We start from the raw sequence: 20316 nt of genomic DNA, 5'->3' as shown, positions 1-20316 counted from the left end.
AAAGAAAAAGAAAAGAGAAAAAGAAATGATTAAATACATATCTTGTAAAGCTTACAGGAGCTATAAGTTTTAACAGCTTTTTTGTTTGTATGTTCAGATAATTTAAGAAGAGAAATGTGTATCATAAGCACATACTACTTTGACATAGGCCTACAGATTTAAAACCCTTGCTCTGATTTAAATTCTTCAGACCTTTCAACCCCTTCCAATCAAAGGAAGAGCTATTCAAAGAACAAAAGACAGAAATATGACAATATGAAATATAATAGCCAATTCACAGTGTAAAACGACAAGGTGACAGCTAACGGTTTTTAAAAAGAGTGCTATAGAGTTGACCTTTTCAGTTAAACACGTTCATGCTGGTGCTTCAGGCCCCATGTCAGCATATCGGGTCCCGAAGTTACCTGCGGTCTTCTCTTGCTTTTCTCGCTTTACTAGGTAGATTATCGTCATTTCTACACTTGCGTAGTCCCTGAAGGCATCAGTCCGACTGTCGTTCATAGCAACAGTGCGCTCGGTCTAAGGAGTCGTAAAACAAGCGACGTTAGCACTGTGTGGAAAAAACATCAATACTGGTAACGTAAATCTATAATGTTTTTATCCCTTAGTTAAAATGAATACATTTGAATCAGCTTTAAAATTTGGCTAACTAACATAACTTCAATTTTGCTAACACTGGGCAAATGCTAACGCTAATAAAGTTAGCTAACGTATACCAGTGTTGAGGAAAACTAATCTGAAATTGATGAAAAATTTAGCAAAAAATCCGAGAATATAGTTATATATTTCACCAGAAAAACAAAAATCATAATACTTTAAGAAAACGTCGTAATATATGGAGAAAAAAGTCATGCGAAAATGAAAGTTAACTTCACTGAGAAGTTAGCGTTAGATCTTATTGGCTTCATAGACAGTTACAGTACATTTCTGTCAGTTCCCTGACTGGCATCGTTGTTTTTCACCGATGTATGATTTCTGCAGGTGCCTTCTTCTCTGGCGGGATGGACAGCACTGAGACTGAGCAGAACACAACTCAGAGCAAAGAGGAGAATAATGATGCTGGTGACCCTTCTTCAAATGACTGTGGCTCTGAGAGGGACAGTAATGTCCCCCATGGCCCTGCCGGGACCCAGGTATGGGCAGGGCCCCCTTCAGATGTCAGTCCGCCTGGAATGGTTCCTCAACCTCTCCAACATTCCACCCAGCCAGGAATGGTGGATCCTCTCAGCTATAGGTATAATGTTCAATCATTCACTTTCACAAACACGTTTCTGACTTTGATCATTTGTTTACTTTGAAAACCTTCTCTTTTTTTGTTTCTCTGTTAACCAAATGCCTAACTGGCCAAATACATTTTTATCTCATTTGGGCTATATTATACACATCTCCTGCCTTCACCACATGTTTGAAACATGTCCTAAAGGACTAATATACACATGGTTTCACATGCTTTCACACAGATATGGTGAATGTACATTTTTCCTGGGCAAAGACTGATGAATTGATTGATTGACTGCAGGTTCCACTGTCTGTATCAGTCCTCTCAGTGTCAGCTGACCTATCCAGACTACCTCCTAGAGCCCCAGTCTAGCCAGTATAACCTCCTCACTGGGTAAGTCCTAATTCACTTCAGTGTATAGGTTGTATTCCACTGTAGCATATTCCTTTAACAGAATAAGTGACACCAAATGTCAGGTAGCAGTAAATATGCTGCCTCCAGCAAATGTGTATGTGTAAGCTTTAATTGTTTTTTTTACTTTGGTGCCATCTGGTGGCAATATCAAGACTGACACAGAGGCTGAGATGAATGGGCTTAAAGTTTAGAACCAAAAAGTTCCCATAATAATTAGAATTTTCCAAGCAACTGAATGCTTAAATGCAAAATATAACCATTATTGAATAACTTTATGTTTAAATCTAAATATCACTGAATTTATACTGTAGCACTTCCAGCTCATCTTTTAGCTCATCTGAACTTTTCTCAAGGATGTATTATAGAGCTAGAGACAGCACTGCTGCTCAGCCTTGCAGCCAATTTTTCCCCAGAGGTCACTCGTGGTATTATAGGGAAAAATCCCCCTGCGGCCCAAAAGCATTTTCCCCATAGACCACCATTGTAAAAGAGATGTCTGTAACTGTTGACAGGACACCTCCAACTGCAAACAAGGTCAAATATGATTTTCTATTTTGATCCATCAAGCTTTTAAATTTGTAAAACTTTCCTCGAGTCTATGTGCCAAGCAGGGGAAACATAGTCAGTGGGTTGCACAACACACCTGGACGCTAGAAACCTTTTTTGCCATAAGCGCCAGGCAAGCAATTCTTATAGGACTGAATGGGCGCCATTTTCAGTCCGGTAGATATTTGAATTTTCTATCTGAATTTGTCTAAAAAGATCGCTTTAAATCTACTTTCTGACATGACAAAAAACAAACCACATACATTCAGATAGATGGTTTTCAAAGTAAAATATTTCAATGCCATAAATTCCAAGGCATTTAAATTTCAACATTAAGTATTCAGTGATGGTTACATTTCATAATCAAGTATTCAGTTGCTCATAAGATTCAATTCTGTATGACCTGTTTCTGCTTCCATATGAAAGCAACATAAAATACATCAATTCCTACTGGGATTGTTTCATTATTCTACAATGAAACTTCTGAAACTTCTAATTTGAAAGATGGTATAAACACCTATAAAAAATGTGAAATGCTTTCCATCCCTTTAATTTGCATCACTTCCTCAGACTCTATTCAAAATCAAGTAAATGAACAGACATAATATATTTCAGTATTAGAAATAAACCTGTGTTGTAGTGGTGGCAGCTGTGGTAGATTTAATGACATGGGGGTCTGAGCCATGCTGAGTATGTAGCAGGCCTATGTGGGAGGGTAATGATGTTTTGGAGCTGGTGTTAGGAATTGTAAGGTGACGTGAGTCGGTCCTGGTTTCCTCAGCCCTGTGCCTGGTCCACCAGACAGCAGCCATCACAGCTCAGCTTCTGCTCCTTGGTTTACCAATGAACCCATTCTATGCAGCATGATGCCGGTGAGATCAAACATTCAGAAACATACAACCGTTCTTATATGGATTATGATAGAGTTCATACATTGTGCATTTGTTTCTATGTGTGTGTGTGTGTGTGTTTTTTAGGGGGATTTACATGCCCCTGTAGCTGGTATCTGTGTACCACAGACCATGGACCACCAGCAGTTTCAGGATGGACTGACTGGAGTCACATCCCATATCACACAGCCTGTAAGTTCCACTGTTAGCATTTCATTCCACTCAAAATAAAGAATATCTCATCAGAGTTTAGTTTCAATCTGTTTCCATTATTTCTTTAAAGGATATCTCCATTGATTTTACACATCAGCGTGTGTCTCCAGGAGTTCAGTGTGTTTAAAGCCTTTTGTGTCTCCAGAGCGAGCTGTGTGAAATCTGATAAACTGCCTCAAATGATGTCACTTGAGTCAGTGGGGCTGAAGACTACAAGTTTGAAAATTAAAAAAATCTGAAAGAAGTGAGGTTACTAGACCTCTGTAGCTGCTCCTCATCTCCACTTGAGGCTAGCAGCTCTAGGCTACATTAGCCGCTACTAGCATAATACACCTGAATCTGTACAGTTGAGTGGATCAGGTCAAGATGCATTGTGGGTAATGTCGGAGTCAGGTTTTGATGGAATTAAAAACAACATTAATTGTGGTTCTGCTGCATTCATATTTGTCATGCTAAATGTCCACTGCGAGTCCAACAGTGTTGTAGGAATGCAATGCTGAATCAGTGGAGTAGTCTTTTAAGGAAAAAGAAATTGTGGAGAATTGCCCCACAATAACAGCCTATTTGCAGTGTATGCACCGGCACTTCTCACAAACTGCCGGTACTCTTTTCTGCCCTCTCCATATCAGGTTCTCTGGGCGATTCATAATGGCCCCAAATAAACTGCATTACCCAGGGGGCACTATGTGACACTCACATGTTCCTGTTCTCGCCTGCCTGTTTTTCTCTGTCGGGGGCTGGTCTAAGTAATGTTACATTAACCTTACAATAATCAATAAAAATTTTACACAATTTGCAATGGTAAGTTTTGTGTTGAAAATTCTCCACGTGTGGGTTAGGGTTAGGGTTAGGCAGGGTTAGGGGTTAGGGTTAGGGTTAGGGTTAGGGTTAGGGTTAGGGTTAGGCATAAATAGAATAGAAGGAATTCACACAAGTCACAAGGGGAACGTTGCTGTGGGTAAAGAAACATGACTTTACTTTTATTCAGCAGCAGGCTCAATGACATCAAACAGGGTTAGGGTTAGGGGTTAGGGTTAGGGTAGTCGCATCACAAAAACATCCAGAGAGCTGCACTGAATCAATTATCTGAAAATACATACATTTATAAAGATAGATAACAGCTGTTCTTAGGAAGAATTAGAGAACAGTAACATTACATACATACAATATGTGATTATTTTTGAAACAGTAAACAAGCAACAGGGTGATGTGTTGTTTTTGTTGTTGTAAACCTGAATATGAACTTGATTTTACCTTTCACAATACATCATTAACTGCACTCTTTTGACTCTGCTCTCTTTTATATTTTATGACCTGCTGCTCACTCCTGCTCTCTCTCTCTTTTTCTTTGCAAGTTTGATGCATCTTATTAGATATATCTGATAAGATATAAATACATATTCTCAGATTTGAGGATACTTTCTGCTTGAAAAATTACGTAAACAATCATCAAAATAGTTGTAATGAAATTTCTTTCAATTGTCCTAATAAAAGTCTTCCTCTTATGTGTATAGGTGGTGTGTAATGTGAGTGGAGGTGGACAGGTTGTGCTGGTGAACCCCTGTGATCCAGGACCTGTGTTCTTTACCCTGGAGTCTGCACCAGCTCAAAGACACGACGAGCAGACTCAGGGGAAAGGTTAGGACAAGTTCAGCTGAGTTATGTGTTAGCTTCAGTTTAGTTTTGTGCCAGGTAATGAATGCAGTCAGACAAATCAATGAGTGCTGTAGGTAATGAAAGAACATGGATCATGGTTTAGTGTCTCTTTCCTGAGACTCTCCACCAAAGCACTGGAACAAAATCACCACAGAGGAAGAACTCCTGCCTGTTGTCAGATTAAATGATCCTGTACATCCCAACAAGGAAGTACAAGAAAATGTGTACTGCATAGCAATAACTTGCTAGCCCTAAAATAGAAAAAAAATAACTGGGGTTTTACATTATTCTCTTTTCCTTTGTGTTTAGCAGATGTTTTGGGGACTCCCAGCCAGGTAGGGAAATAAAGAGTTAGTTCCTCTTCTATCTAGAGATCACCAGTCTTTGTTGGACTTTGTTGCTCATTAACTCCAGCCCTAGCTCCAGTTTCACAGTGATTGATTGATTGATTGATTGATTGATAGATTCTTCCTGTATTGAATCATTCATTCATATATACCTTCTCCAGTACCACCAGACAGCCTGTCCTCTGTATGAGTCCAGAGATCAGACAGCTAACATGCAGCCTCAAGCCCCTCCAGCACGGTAAGAACTGTGGAACCGCGTCCAGCACTGACAGCGTAAGGCAACTAAAAATCTATCTAAAGTATCTCAAGCTTTTTGTGGATTGCGTTGCCAACCTTGATACATGACAGTTACAATAGACTGCAATGACGAAAATTTTAATGGTGGATTAAAAGTATGGAAAAATAACATCCTTCTCCATCCAGTTATTGTTAAAAGCACAATTTATGTCTCAGCTCTTATGCATTGTATTGAGATATGAAACTGAGACACAGTCAACAAGGATTTTATGTTGGAAAAGACAGCTGAATACATTTGGCTACCTTTTCAAAAATTAGCTTAATTCCCAAGTACATGAAAAGGAGACAGTCAGAAAAGATTCTTGCAGTGGAAGAAATGTTGGTCTTTGCACCAATCCTAGTTGTGTCTAATTTATATTGATCAAGTGTTTTTTTACTGCTGTTTTGTCTCAGCTAATGAGAATCAGTAGTGTAATGGAGCTGACAATGTGAGGCTGCATTCACTAATAGCCTGTGTGTGTGTACACTGTCCTACATAGTATAAAACAATGCACCCTCAGCCCTCATTGTGGTCAGTAGCAGATTACTGGTATTACATTTAGCTTTATTTAACATGGACTTCAAACTGAAAGGTGTATTTGCTCCTTTTACTCCTGTAGAACTGTTGGGACTTTGTGTGAATCAAAGTCCAGGAAACCTTGTCATTGTACCAGATCTCAGTGCCTCAAACTGTGAGTATAGCGTCGTATTATCATTAGTTTTCTTGATAGTATGATGTAGTGTTTCTGTTTCCTGCAGTTGTCTCCTGCTATTATTCTGAGTTTTGTAATGTTTCGCAGCAGCTCCAGTCCAGTGAAACATGACTGAAGCAGCCAGTAATACTTATTTAGAAGGCTGTGATATTTTCTGTTTACAGCTATAATCTATATAAAACTATATCTCACACCTGTTTTTCATGAGTCATTCAATCACTGATCTTATTGTCTGAATGAGTGAATGCTTGCAATCCCAAAATGTCTTCTCTTCAACAAATTTTCCAGGTTCAATAGCAGAAAATATGTTCTTTCATGCTTTGTCACAGTTCAATATCACATCTTATTTAGCTCCTATTTAACACTTACTGCAAATCAAATGAACTGCAGCTGAGCTCATTAACATCTTTTAGCCTTAGTAAATATCCCTGTGTCTCATTCTCTCTCCCAAATTCACTCTGTTATTCCTCATAAACCCACAAGAGAAGCAGAAGACTTTACATCTTGTAATGTCATGCGGTGTATTTGTGTGTGTGTGTGTGTGTTTTATCTCTTTCAGCTACTGTGAGTGTTTTGCCAATGGAGTGATGTGCAGCAACTGTGACTGTTCTAACTGTCACAACAACTCAGAGCATGAGCTGAAGCGTCACAAAGCAATAAAGGTTTGCAACGCTTCCTGTGAACACGTTCATATCATCAACTTTACAAACACATTTTATGGCAGTTTAGTGAAGTGCTTCACAGTGTGCCTGTAAAATATCAGAACATATTGAAATAGAATAAATGAAGTCACTTAATCAATGGAAAAAGACACAATGTTTATATAGCAGATGATCAATCATGAAATTGGACATTTGGCAGACTCCAACTCTCTCTAATTTAGTTTAATTTCAATTTAATCTCCCTTAATTGTATGTATAGTTTGGTTTCATGTAAATGTAAATATGTGGCAGTCCAAGCATTTGAAAACATAGCAAGTCCACCATGAGGACCAGACCATCTAGGAGTCTAGGTCCATTCACTGTTCATTTAGCTAAGCCATGTAGTGTATCTGTATCAAATAACTGTACTGATTTGTATATACTGTGTAAGATAATTACTCCCACTACTTTAATGTAGAGTAGTTGATATACTACTGTCACCAGATTGCTGAACAACTAAGTAATACCACACACTGACTAACAAAGGAAAACATATAGACTAATTACATGAGAATCAATAAGCTGTGACATTATTACTGAAATAAGACATGAATCAAGTGAATGTAAACACTCTGTATTCAGTTATTTCACCAGGCTTTCATTAGAAACTGAAACACTGGTCTTGCACAAACAGAATATTTCAATATTTTAAGAAATAATTAGAAATTTGTCACTTGCACAGTGAGTATCAGATACAAAGAGAGGAAGTGAAAAGGACAAAAGAAAACGTCGATTAAATTGCTTGCAGTGCGCACTGATAGTGAGCAATATATGTAAGCATCATCCAGCTGTGGGATGGTACAGGATGGCTGACTGCTGTGTGAGCTGACTGGCTAATCAATCAGTAACAGCTGAAACACTATGGATTGTTGCTGATGCAGAGGGTACACAGTGAGTCGGGCTGACGGCATTGATTGTTTCTAATTGGTGTTTCAGCCAGGGTGACAGGTGTCACACTATTAGTGGATCTGATTCATCAGCAGTCTTACTGGAAAACACTCATGGGGAGACATGTTCCCTCACTCTCTGCTGTGTGTCTCAAACACACACTTTCATTTTTGTCACTTGTGAGGACATTATATGTACTATGTACTCTGTACTATGTATGTCCAGATGTTGTTCTCCAGCTCTCCCCTGAGAAGCCAGGGTGTGTTCAGGCCACATGGGAAACACGGTGCTTCTTATGACCTTATTCATGTTTCCTCACCTGGAAATTGATGTGATGTGATTTGGAGGAGCAAGGAGGCTGGCTGGAGGAGTCTTGAATGAGGAAACGAGAGACCATCCTTCACTTCTTTTATCAAATCGACACACCCCTTTATTATTATAAATTGTAGTGATGGGATGCTGCAGCAGATAATGATGTCCTAACACAGTTTTATACAAGGACAGATAACAGCACTAACTCAGGGATAATATCAAACCCAAATTTAGGTAGTTTTGATTCCTCATCTAGTTAAAATGCATGAGTTTCTGTAAGGCTGAAAATCCCTGAGGAGGATTTTCTCACAGCGGGTCGGGTAGGATATATTTTGACGTGATGTAAGATATATTTACATATTTCCACTTTCCCCAAAATCTTTAATCTACAAATTTAGATTATCCCTAAAAATAATGAGACATGCTCATCATAACCTGGGTTATTAAATGATGTGCTTTCAGTATCTGAGCAGCAACTTAACAAACCGCAAATGTTTTGAATGAATCTGCAGATGCTTGTCAGAAGTTATTTTAAGGGGAGACATACAGAGACTGATATTTCACATTGTGGTTTGTCATGTTGGAGGACATCACTACACTGCTGCACTGCCACTGCTATCTTCTCTTATTATTATTAAAATGTTTGGTTGGGCTGAAGTGACTGTGAGAAACCCAGAGCAGAAATAGATGTGGTGCAAGCTCTGCATAGAGACAACAAAAAGACTATCATATAAAAAAAAACAGGTAAGCATAGATAACAAAACCAAAATATGAATATAAGTTATGTGAGAGTTTAATTAAAATCAAATAATGAATAAATCTCACTGACATGATGCACACAACACATGGATGGAGTCAAAAAGGAAGAACAAAGGCAGGGAGGCAGCTTATATTGCCTCTTTAGTAAAATGATTGCAGTTGAGAGGGATGTTCCTTTCAGGTGGGAGTGTTTGATTCGCCCTCCTGCCTGGGAAGTGGTCAGGTGACTCTTTGGTGGGGACATTTGACAAAGTCCTTTCAAAGTGAAGGAGCAGCAGTTCTATTCCTCCTTAACCCTCCTGTTGTCTTCAGGTCAAATATTAGAAATATGAATTCCTTTCATCTAATTACCTGAAAATCACATGGATGGTTTTGTCCTCCCGAGTCAAAATTGAGCTGGGAGGACAAAAGTTGCATGGTTGACAGGAAGACAACAGGAGGGTTAATGATATCTGAGCTCCTCAAACTGTCCTTAAGGTTGAGCCCAGACACCCTGCGCAGGAAGCTTATTTTGGCTGCTAGTGATGATCACCATCTGTGATGTGAAAACATCAGATTCACATGCAGTGAAAGAAATAACTCACTTTCCTTATGATTGAGTCTATCATGCTGTTCTCCTCTGTTGTGTACAATGATGCAGTGAAAAAAAATCTAATTTTATATGTTTTTACTTTTCACTAGTTTTGCCTGCCATTGGTTAAGGAATATTTACAGTTTTAATGAGTCACTTCCCCATTCTTGTTCTAATCATTACTGTAATTGTGATTCTGTAGTCCTGTTTAGGTCGTAACCCAGATGCCTTCAGGCCAAAAATTGCTGGTGGGAAGTCAGGAGAGGTCAAAGGTTGGCATAATAAAGGCTGCAACTGTAAACGCTCTGGCTGCCTTAAGAACTACTGCGAGTGCTATGAGGTTCACACACACACACACACACACACCTACAAAGTGACCTGGTTTACTTAGATATTCTGCACAGATTCAAGCACTGAAATAAACCAGGCAGCAACCACCAAGACCTGGTGCTGAAGCCAGACTGGAAGTATCAGCAGATTCAGACAGACAGCAGCCTTCTAGAGAAACACTACACAGTCATGAGGACATGAAATATGAACCAGAAGATCCAGTTTGAAGGTGTATCACAGAGGAATCACACAGCACTTTAAGCTTCTTTCAGGCAGAATTTACTGGACACTTGCACATCTTTGATTGGTCCACACAGTGCAGTGCTGTTGTGGGTGTGAGCATGATATTATGCTATATATTACTGCTAAGAGTTGCTAGATGTTGGCTCCAGCAAAGCTAAAACTTTAGTTTCAGTCATTGAAAGACAAATTCTCTCATTTAGTCCAACATAAACACATTTCTCATTAGCTAACTTCACCTCCAGCTGTTTGACTGACAGGTCTGTCAGGCTCCAGTACTCAGTGCAGTTGTTGCTGCTTGCTCTCCAATCAGAGAATTAATGCAGTATTGGAAACACAAATGGATTAATATGTAAGCATGTGGGCATGTGTCTCTATAAATTCAGCCATTTCTACACACGCTTGTATTGAATTTCTTTTTAAAAGTAGAAAATCAGTGACCTCAAATAACGTGTAAGTGTTTGTAGAAATGCAACATTTAGACCAGTTTAGTTCAGAGTGAGTTATACTGTTGTGTTGTGTTTGCAGGCCAACATCATGTGCACCTCCAGCTGTAAATGTGTCGGCTGTAGAAACTATGACGACGGCTCAGAAATGTGTCCCGGCGAGAAGACTGTACATGTCAAGGACAAGTGAGTTGGTTGAGTTTGACACAGTGCATCATACTACATTATGACTGCTTTAGATTTGTAAAACTAATGTTCCGCAAACAGAACTGTATTTTTAAGCCTCAAGCCTATTTTGTTTTTTTTTATATGCATAACTACAGTGATTATAAGTTGTGCTCTGAAGGCATAATCTTTGCGTGGATTATATTCACAGGTAACATTTATATATTGCTCTTAAGTCAGAGGGAGGAGGTTCTGGGGGTCCACATCCTGAGTCATCCCGAGTGAAAGATCGTCGTTTCGCTTAAATGTTAATAATGTTGTGCTTCAAGTCACTGCAGACTTTTTACTGTACTAAACCAAGACCATGATCAAGCTAGCACATATTGTACTACAAAATCAGATATTTTGGTGAAAAAAAGAAAAGATCTATATGTGAACATTTCACTCATACGTTCATTAACAACAATTACTCACATTGATTAACAACATTTTTTTTGTGATTTAGCCAGCAAACATAATTGGGAATGTAATTCAGTTGTATATTAACATACTGACGGAAGACTGACGCTGCTGCTGCTGCTCTGCAGATGTTGCTTTCACTGAGCAGGCTGTGTAGACACTGTGAGGAGTGAGCAAAGTTACCTCCTTACACATCCATTAGAAACAAAACAATGTGACTGCCATAGGAGGCTTCTTTCAGGCCACCTGACCAATGTAAGCTGTGGTTGGATCTACTAACTCCCAAAAATATCTGCGTCTCGCCCGGTGTTTGACTTTATTGGACATTTACTTAAACTTTCTGCCAGGCAGGTAATGTACAATCACCTGGAGAGCAGCAGCCCACTTTTGGATATGGAGTAGAATTGTTCTGGCTTTGGTGACCACTGAGTGACATCAATGAGCTTGTGTGGCTGCTGACTTGCCAGTTGATTGTCTGTGGGATCAGCAGTACCAGCAGCTCTTTCATACTGAAACTAATGTCAACACATTTGTTAACTTTTCTGATTGTAGTGTTCAAGCTGTGTTGTCATTTCTTGTGAGCAGATAGTTAACATAGAGAGAAACAGGCTAGAGTTGTAACTTTAAACTCAGATTTCTGACTTATTTCTCACAATTCTCACTTTAAACTCAGAACTCAAATTGATTTTTCACATGTGGCCCTAATCCTAAATAGTGTTTGGACAGAAGTATAAAGATATACCAGGCTTTAGATACACATGCAATACTTGTTAGGCCATATTCAGACTAAATCAGGCGGTGCAGCGTCAGGGTTGAGTGGAGGTGTGTGTGGGGGTGTGGGTGTGTTTATTTGTGCTGTAGAACTTTATGGCTGTGAAACAATTAGAAAATAACGTTTTATTGATCTGATTCACCGACTTTCTCGCTACCAGCGCTCCCTCTCTTCATTCACTCTCTAGCTTGCTCGATCACTGCTCTCTCTCTCTCTCTCTCGCTGGTGCTCTCTCTCTCTCTTTTGTCTTTTTTAAAATGAGTCAGGAGGCAGTCAGCGAAGTCTAACTTTACTTTTAATGTTATCAAACAAAGAGAAATGTCCTCCCCTCGTCCTAGTAATGTCTTTGTCCTCTCTCATGGCAGAGTTTACAGCTTAGTCTGATCTCCGGCTGTGATTGGCTACCGCAGCCTTCAGCCGCAGTGATGTTGCGTTTCTCCAAAAGTTGACTCTGGCTCAACTTTCCGGGCCACAGTCCGGTGCGGCGCCGCAGTGGTCAAAATGGAGCCGAAACGCACTACCCCCATTCAAATGAATGGGAGGACTTATGTTTTCACTACACCACCTGATTTGTTCTGAACGCAGCTTTAGTTGGCTCCAAACATAAGATTTGTAGACAATAAGAAAAATAAAGAAAATCACCAATCAAATCCTGTAACAGGTGGTCATTAGGTTGAAATGAGAGAGTCTGACGAAGAACATCTGCACAAGAAAAACTCACAGAAACAAAATTCAGAGATTTAGAAGAAAAAATGCAAAATGTTTGCATGAGGCAGAGCGTGAATGACCATTTCTCTATTTCCTGATTTTCAAGGGGTCACGTCCCAGCTGCCGTGCTTCATTAATGCATGTTTAGTGCGATGTTCGCACCAGAGGAACAGGCTTATGAGCATGTTTCTGTGTCCAGATGGGACGTGTCGGTGATAACCCCTGCCGTGGTGGAGGCTGTGTGCGCCAGTCTGCTTGCCCAGGCTGAGGAGGCTGAGATGGAGGCCCAGAGCCTCGCCCAGGCTGAGCACATGATCCTGGACGAGTTCGGACACTGTCTGACACAGATTGTCAAAGCCATGTCCAAGTACAACACATACTGACACCTCAGAGTTAGACTCTGACCCAGACTCACGCTAATATGTTTTGAGTTAACTACTACTTGTGTATCAGTTTAATGACAGCATAGTGTTACAGCTCAGTATTGTGTTCTTGGGGAGCTTTAGAGGTTATTGTATTACACACCTCACTCTGACTGTTAATACTGAACATATCAAACAGTTCACTGGAGATGTGTCATGAGATTATTTGTGCTGTTACATTTCGGTGTCTGATTTCTTAAGAGCAGAGTTGCAGCTCTGGTTGTGAAACACAAGCATTCAACTCTCAGGTGTACTCCATCGCCTTACTTGTGAAATAACAAATACAATCTATACATGTGAATGAATGTAAATATTTTAAAACTGGAAATTATTTAACTTATTTATTCTTCTGTATATAAGTTCTGGTTGTAATTACTACTACTTACTTGTTTTTCAATATGTTTATTCATTTTTAGATTAACCTTGAAAATGATTTCATGTATAAGCAGAACAAGAACACATAAAAATAATATTTAGTAATACTTCTGGCATCTGGTGTGTAGTGGAGGTTAATAAATCATAAACAGAAACCAGTCATCACTTGCATTTGTTTTTTTTAATACTTCACAGTACTTCATATTCCTTTCATTGAAAGTAAAACAATGTGTATCATAAAGCTGTGTCAGCTGATACAGTTTGGTTCAGACACCTGTACTGTTCTCACTCAGATGCTCCCACAAAAAATACATGATTTGTATTATTTGTATGTTTCACGTTTTATTTATTTCGTTAACTATTCAACTGTATTTGACGACATTCCCAACATGACGGTCTAAATGCTGTTTCAAAGGCATCTTCACACCTGCCTGGAATTAATGTCTGAGTCTAGAATATAATTGAAACTGTCTATAAGCATCAATTTGCCTGAAAATGTTAGAACCCAGTGATCCATCACTCACTGACACTCACACATGCACAGTGTGTAAGTGTACTGGGTGTTGACCGTCTGTCTTGCCGAGTCATGTGTCAACTGTCAACTCAGCGTTTCAAAGTGCGTCAGTCAAGTTTTCAGTTCAGCTACAGTGTGGAACATATACGTGGTTGAAACTTAAAGAGGACTTCCACCAATTTTACACATCAAAATAGCTTTACTGGTGCATGATGACCAGGCCAAGAGTGTGAGGACGATGCCATCAGGCTGCATGATGGTTAGTGTAGTGATGCTGTGTTTTTGGAGCTGTGACTAGTTTTCTGTCTCTTGTGAGTCCCCCAAATATGAAAGTGCAACATTAAATCACTTGAGCACTCTTATGTTAAATTCAGTCAGAGACATTACATGAAGGAAATGACCATGTAAAGCAAACAATTAGACAGTTTGATGGTGGAAAAGGCTTTGCTGTTTGAGCTTTAGAGAGCTGAGAGCTAATCACACAAAACAAAATGTTTTCTGTTTATTGAGTATTAACAGGAAGAGCCACTGCAATCCACAGCCCTGAATCTATGCAGCAGCATGTTGTGTTTTCCCTTAAATACTAGAAAAACCCTTCTCATCTGAGATGAAGCTCAAACAGCTGGCTAGCCTCAGATACTAACAGTATTCAGAGTCAAGGGAAATATTCTAAACTAAAATGTACAGATGTGAAGCAACAAGTATGTTGGAATTTCCCTTGTAAAGCTTGTAAAGCTCTTCTCAGCTGAGATGTGACTCAGTTGTATTAAGTAATCTCAGATCAGCATATGGTGAGACACTAATAGTATCTTGATACGAGGAAAATATTTTATGTTGAGAAACACGTCACTTTTATGCGAGCCATGCCTCCTCTTCTGTCTTTAAGCTAACCATAGTAGCAACCATCAGGAGTTCAGCTATAGATTCCATCATGATGTGAGTAACCATAAGTCATGTACCTGATCACTTCAAACCAGCACAGGAAATATATGCCCAAACCCAGTTCAGCCCATACAGGAGAGATTTATCATTTGGACATCAGCAGTAAGGTAAGCACATGCCAGACAACAGCACAATACATTAGCTCAACTGATAACATGATTTTTTTAAAACATTTTTTGCAAATGAAAAACTACAATGCAAATGAATACAGCATGATAGCAGACTGAGCAGCCAGCAGCACATCACCTGCAAGCATGTGGAAGACATAAATACCAATAATTAATGTTGATCACTGAGTCTGAACAGCAACAGCACAGTGATCAGCCAATGGCTGTACTGGACACAATGTGCTGTCATCAGTTCAGTGAACAATGCTGTATGATTCATTATATGAAATAGTGTCACAATAAATTGTTAAAGAGGGACACTGAGATGAATGGACTGGAACACAAAGTGCACCAATTTAACTTAAACAAACTAAAATCGATAAAGTGACAGTGACAGTGATTTCATAAGTTATCAGCTTCATGTAGCCTCCTGCCTAATATTCTTGGAGGATAATGAAACATATTCTTTTACATCCACTCTTGTGGCCTGAAAGCATCTAATACCCAGAATACTTGTAAAGTTTGATATATTCAGAGGATATAACATCACACTCTAACTTCCCTTTGAGTGGCTGTGGCTCAGGATGCATATGGGGTTGCTGGTTTGATCCCCACCTCCTCCTGTCTGCATGTTAAAGTGTCCTTGTGGAAGAAAATGAACCTCAAATGACTCCTGATGGTCAGGCCAACACCTTGTATTCACCATTCACTTCCTGGTGATAGACTGTATCTGGTGACTCATGAGATTCTGTAAGGTGCAGTGTTGGTGAGGTTAAGGCACGAGGAGTGACATGGTTAGGGTAAGAATATCAGGGCAGGTCACAGGATCCGACGGCTCACCAACTTACAGTGTAACACCAGCACTAGTGCAGAGCCTGAAAGGCAGAATCCAGGTAAAATACACTATTCTTAAATCTTATTGCTGTGAGTGAACAGCAAGTATCGGTGGCAACAGATAAGCATATCAACAGAGAGATGTTGCTGGACATTCAGAGGATGCTTTTTAGAGAGAGTTTAGTGAGAACCAGTGGGAAATGACCCGGCTGGTAAAGTGGACTTGTGGATTGAAAATATGTTTGTTTTGCTTCATATCTAATAGCTTCCGCATGTACGACAGCCGGTTTATTAGAGCGTGTAGAATGGATGATGAAGGCTGCGTGAGGATAATCAGTGACGCTCAGCTGTAAGAGCTTTCAGAAATAAAATCATTTCCTGATACTAGGAAACATCTAATGTTAATAAAAACAGGAGCGACATGAAATACCTCTGTCTGTTACTCACCGGGACAACATCACACACACACACATACACACACACACACACACATACACGCCACCCCTTGTAGGAATCACACAGCAGGTCCATACTATTGATGTTCTCCAGTGCAGATCACGGTTGTGACGTCAGCCAGTGTTTTTGTGCTGTTTTTTTAGCTTCTAGTAAACAGGAGTCCCGCCAGGCCTCACGGGGAGTCGGGATCGAACCTGTTACTGCTGCTGCTGCAGGAGGATATAAGCAGCCTGGAACATCCACACACTCATGCTGCTACTGGCCCGGCTGCTCTCACTGCAGCAGACATGGTAAGTGCAATCAAGTGCATGATTTTTGTAACTTTAATTGCTGTTTTGTTAAAGTTATTATAAGTTCATTAACTTATATACAGTAACTATCTGTCATTGAAATATATTCAACTTAAATATTTAAATTTCATTTAGGTCAAATGAATTGTACCAGGCAGTTCACACTGTTATCAGTCTCTCTGGTGCTAATGCTATGATAATAATAATATTAATGACGGGGCTTCAACTAACAATTATTTTAGTTTGATTTTCTTTAGTTATCTACTGATTCATCTACATTTTTTTTCATTATTATGTATTATTATGTAAAATCAAAAAAAAAAACAAAACATATCATATGACCACAGCCTAATGATGTCTTAAAATTGTTTCTGAAAAACAAAACAAAGAGAAAGAACAGAGAAGAAAAAACAAAACCAAAGTATGAAATGAAAGAAAGAAAGAAAGCAAATACCTGCAATTAAATCATAATTAGATTCAGATTATTTGTTTGCACAATTAAAACATCATGTAAAAGATATACAATAGTAACATTAAAAGGTGTAGAAGAGGAAGAGATTTATTTTATGATAAGAAAAAAAAATCTGAGATTGAAAGAAAAGTGTAATCATAAACATCAGACAAAGAAGACAGAACAAAGCAGGTCAAAGAAATGTGAAAAAATGGAACATTCAATCAAATACAAGCATGAGAGAAACAAAAGAATGATTTGACACTGTCAGTCATGTGTTTTCAGATGAATCTTGACAACATGTAATGAAGTAAATGAATGTATTTCTGAAGTGACCTCTATATTTCATGTGATGCTGATATTTGAAGAGAAATAGAATAATGATGAGGTGGTGTGCTCATGTGTTGTCCTGAGCTTTCTCTCATTTTTTACTCTAATCTGAATTGAGTCTGTGAGGTTTTGAGTCTTACACTGAACAGATCCTAAAGCCCTTTGAGGCAAATCTGTGATTTGTTATATTTTGTTATATAAATGAAATTGACTTCACTTTGACTCCATGACACTGAGCAGCTGTTTCTAATGCTGTTTCTTTCCCCAACTACATTCACAAAAAGGAGATGGACAAATGATCATATCATATAATCCTATGTCCCTATCATCCACCTCTACATGTATCTAACTTTACTATCAAGTCTTCATCTTTGTTTTGGTATATCAACATTGTATTTATTTATTTCCATAAGAATATATTGCTTTTATAGTATTACTTATTCTATCTTACAATATGTGTTTTTTTTAGTGATCAGCAGTGGTAGAAGAAGTACTCTAGTAAAGTAAAAGTACTCATCTTGCAGAAAATGGGCTGCTGTGACTGTGACTGATGTCAGCTTCACAAAGACTGATTTGTTTTTCAGACTTATCTCTAAACTTTGCTTTTTTGTAAAATATTGGGAAGTTTTTACCTCCTTGAGCCTTGAACAATTATCATCCATCACATGACAAGGAGCCACAACTACACACAAGAGTTACAAGCCAAAAAGTACTTAAGTACTTGAGTACAGTTTTAGAGTAAATGTATTTAGTTACTTTCCTCCACTGGTGATGAGATTATGAGTTAGCTGGTTCAATTATATGAAGATGTGACTAAAGACATACTTCTTTACGGTAGGAGTACTGATGTAATAAAGGGTTTGTAGATATTGTGAGGCTCTGACAGTTTCTAGAATGAAATTACTACTCTAGATTATTATCAAGACTACAAATGTACACTTTTCAAACCTGTATTTGTATACATACACATTGCTTGGCTGGATGCATGCAGCTACTGTATATGAGTAGTATTATTTGCTTGGTGTCGTTCTAGAAGATAAAAGCTACAGTTGTGTGGACGTGCACTCTGCTCATCTCCCTGGTTGTTGAGTCCTGTCACGCACAGAAGGTAAAACTCACCACTCACCAGCTCCTCGTCTTCCGCTTTCTTTTTCTGCAACACAACCTCAAACCGAAGCAAACTGTTGTCATCTTTTCCCCCTCAGCTGAACATCCACTGGGGTCCTCAGTCCATGATGTATTTGAAGGGCAAACGTGAGTTGAAGCCATGAAGCAGAGACTCTCTGCTGTCATCTGAACGAACATACAAGTAACCTGAACTGAGTTATGAGGATTACAAAGTTCTGGCATTTCATTTCAGGCCACGTCTCCTCAAACTTTGAAAGTAGACTGTCAAATACAACATCTGTAAACTAGTAAACTTAAAACTTCTCCTCAGATCAACCAGTTCTGGTTGGAATCTGTGTTAAAAATGTTTGTCAGAATATCTACCCTGATTGACCACAAAGCTAATTTGAAGATCTGGAAGAGTTCACGCTCTGTAATGCTGTGGGAGCTGTAAATAATTTGACAACATCTGGATATGGAGTTATGTTTTGTATGGGTCTAACTAGAGCAAATGCAGTTCTACTGGTTGCAGACAGAACTGAGCCTCAGAATCTCAGACAGTCCTTGTCTTCTTGTTTTCAGATGGCAGGAGGTTTGTGTCGGAGGATGACAACAGTGTTTTGAAGCAGGATCTGCAGGGCTGGTATGCAGTGCTCAGAGGTATAGTGTGATTTCATTTCATCTCAGTCTCTCATTATCATACGTCTGTGCTTATCATATCCACTTCCCTTCACTTCACATTGAAGACAGAAAGTTTGTTTTCTTAGGATTTGTTTCCTTCACTCATCAATATTCTTTCTATATTAATGAGTGTTGTGATGCTTGAGGTGACAAACGCACAGAGAATTCTCACCAACTACTGGTCTACAGAGCTTTTTGGCAGTGGTGGAAGAAACATTCAGTACCAATTCATCAATGTAAAAATACTCCATTACAAGTAAAAATCCTGCATGAAAAATCCTACTTACAGTAGGTAATAGTATTTAAGTATTAGTTAAACTATTGCAGTAAAAGTACATAAGTATTATGAGTTTGATGTAGTTAAAGTATTGCAGTAAAAGTACATAAGTATTATGAGCTTGATGTAGTTAAAGTATTGCAGTAAAAGTACATAAGTATTATGAGCTTGATGTAGTTAAAGTATTGCAGTAAAAGTACATAAGTATTATGAGCTTGATGTAGTTAAAGTATTGCAGTAAAAGTAGTGGTTTGGTCCCTCTGACTGATATATTATTATATATGACATCATTAGATTATTAATAGTGAAGCATCAGTGTTAGAGCAGCATGTTACTGTTGTAGCTGCTGGAGGTGGAGCTAGTTTACACTACTTTATATACAGTTAGCTAGTTTAGTCCAGTGGTTCCCAACCTAGGGGTCGGGCCCCTCCAAAGGGTCAGCAGATAAATCTGAGGGGTGGTGAGATGATTAATAGGAGAGGAAAGAAGAAAAAACAAAGTTCTGATACACAAATCTGTTTTCAGTTTTTGAACTTTTTCTTTAATCTTTGATTTTTGGTGAAATTGGATCATTTGAACATTTATTGAAATGAAAGTAGGAAGTTTAGATAGTTTTGGTTTTACAGCACTTTTAATGTATAGCTCACTCTCAGCGCTCTCTTCAACTTTGTTCCCAGTAGTAAGATTCAGCTGTACACTACCTGCTCAGCACCAAATGGCAAACAGACACACTTAGTGATCAGCTGGTGAACATAGTGGAGCATTTAGCAGCTTAAGAGTCAGATATTTTTCTCCAGAGTTGGTGGAGACAAAAACAAAACTAAAAGAATAAATATCGGACTTCAATTCATCAGGTGGACAAAAACAGTGAGTATTACAACAACAAACACTTAAAAAAATCCTGA

At 38.8% G+C, this 20316-nt stretch overlaps 1 protein-coding gene across 2 annotated transcripts; it reads left to right on the top strand.

Moving 5' to 3' along the window:
• Positions 1-398: 398 nt before the first annotated feature.
• tesmin (testis expressed metallothionein like protein) lies at positions 399-13584 on the top strand. Of its 2 annotated transcripts, none has more exons than XM_044357058.1 (13): positions 399-575; positions 982-1234; positions 1520-1612; positions 2961-3051; positions 3157-3261; positions 4797-4920; positions 5248-5273; positions 5447-5523; positions 6182-6253; positions 6834-6936; positions 9708-9845; positions 10604-10707; positions 12825-13584. In XM_044357058.1, the coding sequence occupies exons 2-13, from the start codon at positions 1002-1004 to the stop codon at positions 13006-13008; spliced, it is 1350 nt and encodes a 449-aa protein (XP_044212993.1). In that variant the 5' UTR covers positions 399-575; positions 982-1001; the 3' UTR covers positions 13009-13584. The 2 variants fall into 2 exon arrangements, with proteins under 2 accessions (XP_044212993.1, XP_044212994.1); XM_044357059.1 differs by having other exon boundaries at positions 400-575; positions 5251-5273.
• The last annotated feature ends 6732 nt before the right edge of the window (positions 13585-20316 follow it).

Source organism: Thunnus albacares, chromosome 7 (assembly GCF_914725855.1).
Source record: "Thunnus albacares chromosome 7, fThuAlb1.1, whole genome shotgun sequence".
Taxonomy (NCBI): domain Eukaryota; kingdom Metazoa; phylum Chordata; class Actinopteri; order Scombriformes; family Scombridae; genus Thunnus; species Thunnus albacares.
The sequence above is the reverse complement of the archived record's forward strand: the minus strand, read 5'-3'. Positions and strand labels throughout refer to the sequence as shown.

Excerpts from the sequence above, each read along its gene's own strand:
- tesmin (XM_044357058.1), top strand. The coding sequence starts at position 1,002 with ATGGACAGCACTGAGACTGAGCAGAACACAACTCAGAGCAAAGAGGAG. Across the intron at positions 4,921-5,247 it reads CGAGCAGACTCAGGGGAAAG|CAGATGTTTTGGGGACTCCC; the intron begins GTTAGGACAAGT and ends CTTTGTGTTTAG. Across the intron at positions 5,274-5,446 it reads TTTTGGGGACTCCCAGCCAG|TACCACCAGACAGCCTGTCC; the intron begins GTAGGGAAATAA and ends TACCTTCTCCAG.